This window comes from Manacus candei, unplaced genomic scaffold (assembly GCF_025592945.1).
Source record: "Manacus candei isolate 608988 ecotype Guabito, Panama unplaced genomic scaffold, ASM2559294v1 h1tg000009l, whole genome shotgun sequence".
Taxonomy (NCBI): Eukaryota; Metazoa; Chordata; class Aves; order Passeriformes; family Pipridae; genus Manacus; species Manacus candei.
Window position 1 is genome coordinate 2,660,267 of NW_026138057.1, and position 10,704 is coordinate 2,670,970.

Here is a 10,704-nt window from a genome sequence, read left to right on the forward strand (position 1 = left end):
AGGACCCAGCACTTGGCCTTGTTGACCCTCACACCGTTGGCCTCAGCCCATAGATCCAGCCTGTCCAGACCCCTCTGCAGAGCTTCCTGCCCTCCAGCAGGTCCACATCCTACCCAAGTTTGTGTCATTTGTGAATTCACTGAGGGTGCCCCTGATCCCCTCATCCTGAATATCCTGGATTACAAGGCTCTCATTCTGCCCCCCATGCCAGTCTACCACCCGCCCCCAGCAGGATCAAGCAGCTGGCCCTTCCCAAACTTCCACAATTTATTGGACAATGGTCAAAGGAACTGTACATCTGTAAAAAAAAAAAGAGCTTGGTGTGTGGCACTATGTGCCTCAAGTGCTCGAGGCAGTTTTCCTCCGCTTCAGCCGCGCACGCCAGTCCTCGGGCAGCGCCTCAAAGTTGGCATTCCTCTCTGCCATGCCACTGTGGGACAGAGCGGGGTGTCAGCACTGCAGGGCCCTGCTGCAGATCCCCCCCCTTCACAGGGCACGAGGTGCTGGCCCCCAGGGTCCATACCTCATCAGCTGCTGCTGCTTCCACTCCTCAATGCGCCGCTGGGCTGTGGTCTCCCGGTCCTCCTCGCTGGAGCTGGAGTTCTCCTCCTCATCCAGCTCTCGCTGGATACTCTGCCACTTCTTCACCAGCGACGGCATCTTCGTCTTGCCCTTCTTGCCCTGTGCCACAAGCGCAGCCGCGGTGAGCGCGGCTGGAGAGGGAGGAGAGGGGGAACGGCGCCGGCAAGGGCCCACCCGACCCACCTACCTTGTCCTTGCGCCCCTTCCTCGGCTTCTCCTTGTCTGGCGGCGGCGGGGCCTTGGGGGCGGGCGGCGGGGGCGTCTGTGGGGGCGGCGGGGGTGGTGGCTGCTCGGCGGCGGGCAGGGCCCCCCGCGCCGGGGTGGGCTGCGCGGGGGCCGCGGTGCCCAGGCTGACAGGCGTGGCACACTCCGAGTATCCCATCACGGAGGGCGCGGCTGGAGCCGTCACACCCAGGTAGCCGGACTGCAGCCCCAGCGCCGTGGGCTGGGGGCCGGCGTGGCCCGGGGCCATGCGGAGGTTGGGGCGGGCCTGGATGTCGCTCTGGAGGCGCTGGCGGGGCCGCAGGGAGGCCAAGGGCACAGCTGATGGCTGGTACTTGCTGGTGGCCATCAGGGGCTGGCTGTAGATGACGGGGCAGCTGCCGATGGTGGCCGTGCGCTGCATCAGCCCAGGGCTCATCTCCACGGCTTTCCTCTTCTGCGGCTTGGTCGACATCAGTGGGGCTGGGCTTGGATCGACAGCGCCCTGGAAGAAGGCACTGAGGTAAATGCTGAGCCAGGAACACCATTACACGCCCCATTCCCGGATTCCCACATTCTGGAATCAGCAGAGCCCTGTTTTGGCAGCTCACCTGGCTGCTGCTGGCAGCAGGGCGCACCAGAGACTTCAAGGGAGCATCCTCCTCTGTTCCTGGGGCAGGGGGCTCCTCGCCCCCCTCATCTTCCATCTCCACTTCCTGGATCTCCCCATCTTCTCCGGGTGGTGGGGGTGGTGGTGGGGGCGGTGGTGGCGAGTCTGGGGGAGGTGGAGGCGGCGGAGGCATTTCCAGAGGCAAGGGAGGTTGGAGGACCGGGACAGAGGACTGAAGCAGAGTCCAAAATGGAGTGAGCGGCATGAGAGACGTAGCAGGAACTTGGCCTGAGAAGGATTCTTTACAAAGGGAGCCTAAAGAACACATTGACATGGGCTTGAACATTCGGGCTCTGGGCCGCGCTGCCTGCTCCTGCCCACACTCTCACTCAGGACACTGGGACAGCTGGGACAGTGAAGGCACCACCATTGGCAACTGCTCTGCCCCAACACACCCCCTTTGGGGCCAGGACCCTCCAACAACTCCCCAGTCCCACTATGGCCGTACCTGCGGGGCGCTCGGCGGGCTCCTCGGCGCGCTCTCCTTTGTCTTTGGGAGGGGGCTTAGGAGGACCGTCGGGTTTTCTGTCGGCGCTTCGCTGTCCCTCCTCTTCGTCCTCCCCGTCGGGGAACTCCCATTGCGACTCTCCCGAGCGTTCGTTAACATAGAAATAGCGTCTATGCTCCCTAGATCACAAGAAAGAGAAGGAGGCTTCAGCTTCCCTTCTCCGCCCCCGACACTCCAGGCGGGCCTGCCCACGACAGCGGTGCGCTCTCGCAGGGGAGACCCTCGTGCAGCGGGGCTGCCGCTCTCCCAAACGCGACAAACAACTTTGAGGACAGAGGCAGGAGAGGCCCGAGCCGACTCGCTCAAAGCTATTTGCCATGGCTGGCTGCGGGACGTCGCCCTGAGCCCCCCGCCCCAAGGGAGGGGAGGGCCGGGAACGCCGGCGACGTCTCGCTAAAGCATCGGGACTTTCAGCACGGCCTCGGCCGAAAGTCGCCCTCCGAGAAGAGGCACCGGGGAACAGCCCAATGGAGGGAAGAGGCTGCCCCCCTACCCCGTGGTGCGCGGAGGTTTTTTATGATACTCTTGGTGTCAAACACACAGTGAATGCTAGAGAGAGGGAGCGGATCTGGGAGCTGAAAAACAAAAGAGCAAAGATTTCAAACAAAGGAAAATTAATCAAGAAAGCCAAATAGACAAAGAAATGTTTGGGTCTGACCTGCTGGCAGAAGACAGAAATCTTGTTCTTCGTTCCGCCGGTGAGTTGAAGTTTGTCCTTTGGCAGAGCTGTTGGTCAGAAGAGTTGATCCAGAGATCCTGAAAAGTTCACAGAGCTCTCGCATGCGCGACCCCCCAGGCCCGCCCTCCACAGCGCTTGACACTCGCGAGAGGGACAACCAGCTCTGTCCGTCAGGGAATCGGCTCCGTCGCAAAGCACCGGGCACTCCGTTTGGATCTTTCCGTTTGGTGGCCGGCCCAAACTCTGCGAGTGCCGGGATGTTTCTCTGCCTGCCCAGCACTAACAGAAGCCGCTCTCAGTTCTGCCAGAGGGACGGCGCCAGCGTCGTCGGGTGGTTGATGGTCACAAATCATGTCTGAGATGTCAGAGATGAAAGGTGAGAAAGGAGGAGAGCGCGTACCTGTCCCAGTGGCAGGACCAGCCTTTAGGGGTGGCGTTTATTTCGTATTGTTTAAGCTGTTCGGCTGCGTCTTGGAGTTTGCGTTTGAGGTAGTTTCCATTGAGAGCACCTTCTCGCCAGTCTGCAATGCGGGTCTAGAGGGCAAGAACCGGGGGAAGCCGGTGAGGTGGGCTGGGAGCGGCCCCAGGGGGGACGGGACTCGAGGATCGGGAGGCTCCCTTCCGACACGGGACACCGGGGGCCAGGAGGGGGACACCCCGCCTGGGCATGAAGCCATGCTCTCCCCCCGCCGAGGAAGGGAGGGCCCTGCGCGGCGAGGAGCCACGAGGTTCACGCAGCACCGGCGCTCGGACGGCGGATTGGATCCAATCCGCTCCGGAACACGAGGCCGGAGCGGGGGGCGAAGGCTCGGTTACCTCTGTCTGCAACAGCAACATGTGGAAGTTGGAGATAGATTGTCTGTTGATGCCCAGGAACTCCAATTTACTAGTCAGAGTATTTGCCAGCTCTCCGATCTGAAACTGCCAGGAGAAAGGGCAGAGTCAAGAGCCGCCCTCCGGGAGTGGCACCGGGCGGCTGCGGCCCCACGGCTCCCAGGAAACACCGCTCGGGAACACCGGCAGCCCCTCAGCCCGGCGGGACTGGGACGTGCCACCCTGGCCCTGTGTGCCTGTCACCCCCCCTGTCCTGCACCCCAGGGACAGGGCAGTGTGGGGAGGCCGGGTGACACCTCCTCCACAGACCGTGCCCGACTCCGTGCGGAAGGACGGCAGGGGCTCGGGTTGCTCTGGTACTCTGGAGTTACAGCAGAGCCATCGCCACGGCAGAAAGTGTAAAATCTAATTGTTTCCTAAATAAACGGGCCGGGATGACATTCCAGGCTCTATAAATCATTGCTTTCCAGAAGAACTAGCTGGAAAGCACCAGAAAGGGACAACAGCAGCTGTGTCAAAACTCAGGTCAGCCCACGGTGACCACAGCTACTCAACCCCAGTGTCCTATGGGAGTGAAACCTCCCATCTAGGGACACGGGGATCCCTGGGTCCATCTCCCTGACTGGGGGCACTGCATGGAAGCAGCCACGAGCCAGAAAGGAATGAGAAGCAGGAACAGGGATGCCTGCAAGGGGCATTGCCACTGCTTTAAGGAGGGCTCTAAAAATGTCTGGTTTTAGCTTCATTCCTCAGAAAAGGCTTAGGAATGTCCACAATGCCAGCAAGGCAGCATCTGTCCCCAGAGAGAGGCCAGGCCAGACAGACAAGCCCTAGAGAAGCCTGAGGCTGGGATATGAATTCCCATGTTAACATGGCTCCGGAGAAGCCAGGGAAGATCTCAGAGCAGAGAGTGACTTGGCAGCAGCGGCCCCGGCACAGCTCCTGTAACCAGAGAGGTTATCCCGACCCGATGAGCAAACGGTACCGGTTACCCGGGGAGCCGGCATTCCTCCGACAGCTCTAAGGGAATCCTGCATGGAAAAGCACCACGGGGTCTGTCACCACGCCCACCGGGACCGGGAGGACAGGGGACAGCACAGGGGACCAGCGAGCCCCGCCCTGCCACAGGCTTTTGTTATTTTAATTCAAATAAAACGATTAAAAAAATCAGGTCTTGCGCGGATGCTGCACTGAGGGAGACTCAGTTTTGCGCTGGGAACATCACATTGCTAAACCTTTGAAGAGTTTTTTTATGGGAGAAATGTGGAATTTTTCACAAGGACAGCACCAAAGCCCTTCCCTTTCGCACCAGTAAAATGATTAAGGGGTGTGAAATGAGGTCAGGGATGGGCAACTCTCGCTGCAGGTTCCACCCAGGCTCCACCACGAGCTGATGATTCCCCATCTGCCACAGTGAGGTGACAACATTTCCCAACGCCACTCCGGAGCCAAATTTTATGCTGCAGGAGATCTCAGGGTAATGAACGACAAGGGAATCATCCAAAGGACAATCAGGAAAGTTCTCCCCTACTGCTCTGCCATGCTCTCCCAGAGCTCTGCTATGGATCAGGGAATCGATGTGCTGCAGCCAAAGGAGCAAACCAAGGCTCGGGAAAGAAAATATCAGCAGGATGCTGCAGAAATCCCCAGGGCCTCCCTGGTTTGCCTCTACAAGTAATGCCGGGCGAAGGGCAGAGCGGTACCGTCAGCCTCCAGAAACGGAGAGAGTACGGACGAGGAGTCTTCAGCCTGGAAACGGGACGACTGACCGGGCCAGAGACTGGAATATCGTTATTGGTGAAAACAAAGTCAAGATCAAAGTGGTTGTTCTCTGTCACGACAACATCCAGGGCTCAGTCTTTGCCCCCCCCGCACCCTCCTTTTATCCAAGCTTTTGCTGCTGGATCCTGCTGGAGACAGGATTTTGTCCCAGTGCTGCACAGCCCTTCCTTCACAAGCTGTTCCCGTGGCCACGCCAGGATGTGAGCTTTAAGAGCTCCACCTGGGCCAAAGCCAGAGCCCAAAGCTCTGGTGTTCCCAGGGAGGAGGCGGCTGGGGCAGCCAGCGTGTCCCTTGTCCCTGCTGAATGCCAAGGACCCATCACATCCCTCGCCTCACCGACACACACCTCTGCTTATCCGTACCTTTAGGTCCTGCTCCTCCTCTTCCATTTTTGGAGCCCCTTGGGATTTTGCTTTTTCCTGGGGCTCCTCAGATTCTGCCTCTTTGTCTGAGCTCTGATCAGCTGCTTCCACGCTTGGGGCTGCAGGAGAAGGAAGGACAGGTCAGTCTTTGTCCCACCACCACCCCAGCAGTGCCAGCACCCGGCTGGACACCCTGCCCAGAGCCAAAGCCAACGTGGGAAAGGGCAGGGAAAGAGCTGGGACCTCTATTCCACGAGAGCCAGTGACAAGAGCCTGAAATTAAAAAGGAGAGATGATCACTGCCCTGTGTTTTGGTGGTGGGGCCCTTCCAGAAGGATAACACAGGGAGGATTGGACCTGCTACAGCACAAAGCAGGAAGGAAGAATGGCCTGGAATACAAGGCATCTCAAAATCTATCAGTTTAATAACCAGCCAATAAAAGCTACGGGGTATTAAATAAGTTAATTATCAAAGACTGAAGAGCTCCCCAAAAGTTGTCAAGACCAGAGGGTTTTGCCTCTGGATAACTAATTCACTGTCCAAGTGACAAATTCCAGGGAGAGAAGTTTGTGATAGAATCCCAAAGCCTCCAGGGGAAAGAAACCCCAATTCCCAGTGTGTGTGTCCTGGTGCTGCAAGGCAGGAAAATTCCCTAAATCACCCTCCCACAGGAAGGTGCTCAATTTAAACTGGTTGTGTTGGAGTGACAGTTTCCTGTTCCTCAGGTTAAGAAGGGGGAAATGGGTGCTGCTGGGAACAGTCAGCTTCAGGGATGCTTGGAAAGCCCTCTGGTAAAACCACTCCTTGGAGCCACTATGGAAAAATGACATCACTGACTTAGTGCCAGAGTTGTCACCCAGCTCACGCCGCTGCCTGAAGCAGAGGCACCTAAGGGAATGGGGCAGGCACCAACACAGCCTGCTCCAGGCACTTTTGTACCAGTTTTTCCTTGGAAAAGCAGTTTCATTCAGCTTTCTGTGCTGCAGGCAGTTAGACTGAAGCCTCATGCTGTGAAGGGACTGGCACATCTGGAGAAAAGGAGGCCCGGGGGGATCTTCTCCTTCCCCACATCTCCCTGACAGGAGGGGAGAGCCAGGTGGGGATCAGGCTCTGCTCCCAGGGAACAAGTGACAGGACAAGAGGAAATGGCCTCAGGCTGTGCCAGGGGAGCTTTAAGTTGGGTTTTAGGGAAAATTTCTCCATGGAAAGGGCTGTCCAGCCCTGGCACAGCTCTCAGGGCAGCAGTGGAGTCCCCCTCCCTGGAGGCATTTAAAAGCCACATGGATGTGGCTCTTGGGGACATGGTCAGTGATGGCCTTGGCAGCCTTGAGGGAACAACTGGACTCCATGATCTCAGAGGGCTTTTCCAACCCGAACAATTCCATAATTCTACAGTCTAGGAGTCCTGGGGCTGCTGGGCACAGGGTGTTCTTTTAAATGCTGCAGCTGGTGCATTTTGGGAATCACAGCACTGGAGGATCTGACAGGAACATGAGGAGTGGTTGTGGGCAACTGATATGTCCACACACACCTGGAATGGATCTGGGACTACCTTGCCACAAGGGCTGGAGTTACATTCCCCACACAAGAAGTGTGGAGCCCAAGTGGCTCTGGGGAAACCTCAGCTGTCTGGAATTTGGCCACTGTTACCAGACAGCTCAGAAACTGGCCTTTGAAAGAGGAAAGCAACAGTTCCCAGCGTGCCACAGGTTGTGCTGTTGAGAGGAAATCAAAGGCAGTGGGATGTGAGGAAGCTGTTATCCATGTCCCTTCTCCCAACAAACCACTGATCATGGGCACTCTCCTGTTTACATGATTAACAAGGATAAAGGAGAGAATATGGCAGAGAACAGCTTGTCCTGGTGGGGCAGGGCTGTGACACTGGGGACAGCCACCCCTTGGCCTTATCCCCACACGTACCTCACGACCCTTCCCGGCTCTGCTCCACAGGTCTTCGGGGAAGGGAGACCCCCCGCTCCTCCCTCCGAAGGGAGCCTTTCCAATTACCTGCTTCTCCCACTTCTGGGCTCTCCCTGCCCGTTTTGCTGGAGCCTCGGCTGGCAGACTCGGGGCTGGCGGCTCCCGCCAGCAGTTTCCATTTCCCTCTCTTGGAGGCCAGCCTGCGGGACGTGTCCTGCGAGGCCGACTGGCTCCTGTCGGACCGCGGGCTGGAGCCCGAGACGCTGCCATCACCTTCCTCCAAGGCACGCAGCTCTGCCTGCCAGGACAGGACACCCCAGGTTATTCCCAGTAATGCCATGGCTGCTGCCTGTGCAGTCTCATTTCCGGGACAAACATCCCCCCCTACCTTCTTCCTTTCCAGCACCATCTCCAGCTCAAGCGTGTCCTGCTCCTCCTCTTCCTCCTCAGCGCTCTCCCCCGACTGCACCACACTGCACAGATCCTCCTGCCCTGTGTCTTCCAAGGGGTCCCTGCTGGGCTCTGGCTCTTCGGGGGCAGTCGGCGTCTCTTCTGCTTTCGCCTCCTCTTCCGGAGGCGGCTCAACCTCCTCCTTGCAGATCACCTTCCTCCTCCAGCGCTCCTCTTCCTCCTTCACCACGTCGGGCAGGAGCGGGGCCAGGAGGGCCGCGGCCACGCCCTTCCTCTCCTCCTCGCTGTTGGAGAGGGCCTGCACACCCTCATTCACTTCCTGTGGGATGAGCTCTGCCTGAGCTTTCCGGCCCTGCGCTGCTGGGGCCCCTCCTGGGGCTGTGGATGGAGAGGAGCGACCCACCCACTTTCAAGGAAGCCCAAGGAAGTGCCTACAAGCCCTGGGGCAACCAGAACCCGCCTGACTGACCTTCTTCACCTCCCGCTTGCCGAGGCTGGTCCCGCGGCCGGTGCTGCCCAGGGTCCCCTTCTCCTGCGGGAACGGCTCCGTGGCTGCCACAAAGCTGCCGTTGGCACCTGCCACGGTGCTGCTGAGAGAGAGGAGAGAGAATGAATGGTGGGACTGGGACAACACCCCATGGAGCAACGTCCCAGGGGTCTCACCCACCTGTGCTGGTAGTGCTGCAGGCCCTGGATCTGCGTCGCCAGGTACTGCGGCAGCTCCCAGGTCACCTCGTTGCTCTGGGTGTTCCAGTAGTAGTAGCAGCCGGTGTTCTCGTCCCACACTTCCTGCCAGTCGCCCATCTCCAGCTCTCCCACTGCCGGGAGGGACAAGGACAGCCCGTCACGCCCTTCCCCTGGTGACACCTGCCTGTCCCCCCTCCCTGTGGGGACGGGAAGGGCTCTCACCTCCGGCCAGTGAGCACTGGGTGTCATACTGCCACTCCGGGGCCGGCGCCGTGCCCGCGCCGTTGGCTGTGCCCGCAGACAGGCCTGTGCCCGAGTCCTTTGGCTCTGGGCGAGGGGGTGTGGGGGGGGGCACAGAGGAGGAAGAGGAGGAGGGGGTAGCAGTGGGCTCTGCGGGCTGCGGAGGGGCCGTGATGGCATCGATCTCCTGCAAAAACAACATCCCACCGTGAGCTTCGAACACCAGGCCGAATCAAAGCACTTACTAGAAGGGGACAGCGTGTCGGATCACGGAACTCCCCTCCTCCTGCCACTCCTCCCGCCCTAAAAAGACCCCCTGGCCCTCCCTGGAGTGGCACTCACCGCCAGGAAGTTGGCCAGGGTGCTGTCGATGTCGGTGGAATTGCTGCCGTTGGCATCCATGGAACGGGCCGGCTTTTCCAGGTTCTCGCCCTCCTCATCGTCACTGTCGGCATAGGCTCCCAGCAGACACAGACCTCCTGGAGAAGGGAGGAGTGAATCCTCAGGGGGATCCTTCCTGCTGCCACAGGGTATTGGATCCGACCCCACACCCTCCGCTCCGGTGGTCCCACTGTCAGCCTAGGGGGAACAGCCCCCATGGAAGCAGCAGGGTTGGCTTCTGGGGACGGGCATCCCCTTCCCGTGAGCATTCCGGGGATAAACACCACCCTGCCCTCTTCTAAACAGCCACAGGGGCATATGCCGACTGCCAAAACTGTGAGGGACCAACCCCCGAACACAGAGGGGGCAGGAAATACCCCCCACGGCGAAAAGAACTCGGCACGAGGAGGGAAAAATCAAATCCCCACGCCGGAAAAAAAGATTCGGGGGTGGGGGGGTCAGAATCCCACAAAACCTGAAACTCTCCATTTTTTATCATTATAAATAATTTTTATAATTATAAATCATTTTTATCAGTAGGGACCGCTCCGCTCCCAAATCCAGGGGTTCCCTCCCCTGTTATTTTTGGGGGGGCGGTTAATGGGGGGGGGCTAATCCCACGTTTCCCCCTACGGCGCTCCCTCACCTGTGGCTTTGACGGCGGCGGGCGCGGGAGGCGGCGGGTTGGGCGGGTTGCGTGGGGGCTCCGCCACCGCTTCGGGCTCATCTGTGGGGAAAAAGCGTCAGTTTTGGGGGGCTCTGGGGACGGATGGGGGGGGGGGGAAGCGCGGGAAGGGCGGCGCGGGGCCCCCCGGGTTCGCGCCCGCGCTAGGCCGCGCTAGGCCGCGCCGCGGCCAACAAAGCGCGCCCGCCTCCACCGCCCGCGCCCGCCTTACCCGGCTCGGAGCCCGAGTCCCCCCCGTCGCCTGCGGGCCCCGCGGCCTCGTCGCGGCGCGGGGCGGGCGGCGAGAGCTGCAGGATGGGCCGGCGGCCGGGCGCGGCCCGCGGCTTCTTCCCCATGGCGGCGGCGGCGCCTCGGGCTGCGGCCGCGCCGGTGACGTCAAGGGAGGGGCGGGGCGGGACGGCGGGGACACGCCCCCTGGGCGGGGACAGCGGGGCGGGGCCGGCGGTGTCCCGGCCTATAGGATGGGGATGGGGGGGGGATAGTGCCCATTCCCGCCCGTGGAAACGGGACGGGGGGGAACAGTGCCCATTCCCGCCTGTGGAACCGGGATAGGGGGGGAACAGTGCCCATTCCCGCCCGTGGGATGGGATAGGGGTGGGATTGGTGCCCCTTCCCGCCCGTGGAACCGGGAGAAAGGCCGGAATAGTGCCCCTTCCCTCCCATGGAATGGGACTAGGCATGGGATTGGTGCCCCTTCCTGCCTTATAGAAGTGGGAGGGATGAGGGTTTAATGCCCCTTCCTGCCCTATAGCCCCATCCCG

At 60.1% G+C, this 10,704-nt stretch overlaps 1 protein-coding gene across 2 annotated transcripts; it reads right to left on the reverse strand.

Moving 5' to 3' along the window:
* Positions 1–253: 253 nt before the first annotated feature.
* Positions 254–10,316, reverse strand: FNBP4 (formin binding protein 4). 2 transcript variants are annotated; one of them, XM_051776933.1, is made up of 16 exons: positions 10,155–10,316; positions 9,905–9,985; positions 9,220–9,356; positions 8,860–9,064; positions 8,618–8,768; positions 8,420–8,537; positions 7,928–8,269; positions 7,627–7,837; positions 5,619–5,737; positions 3,457–3,561; positions 3,041–3,174; positions 1,902–2,080; positions 1,395–1,708; positions 770–1,288; positions 524–681; positions 254–430 (listed from the first exon to the last, which is right to left on the reverse strand). In XM_051776933.1, exons 1-16 carry the CDS (start codon positions 10,276–10,278, stop codon positions 340–342), a joined length of 2,988 nt encoding a protein of 995 aa, XP_051632893.1. In that variant the 5' UTR covers positions 10,279–10,316; the 3' UTR covers positions 254–339. The 2 variants fall into 2 exon arrangements, with proteins under 2 accessions (XP_051632893.1, XP_051632892.1); XM_051776932.1 differs by having other exon boundaries at positions 8,420–8,540.
* Positions 10,317–10,704: the final 388 nt, after the last annotated feature.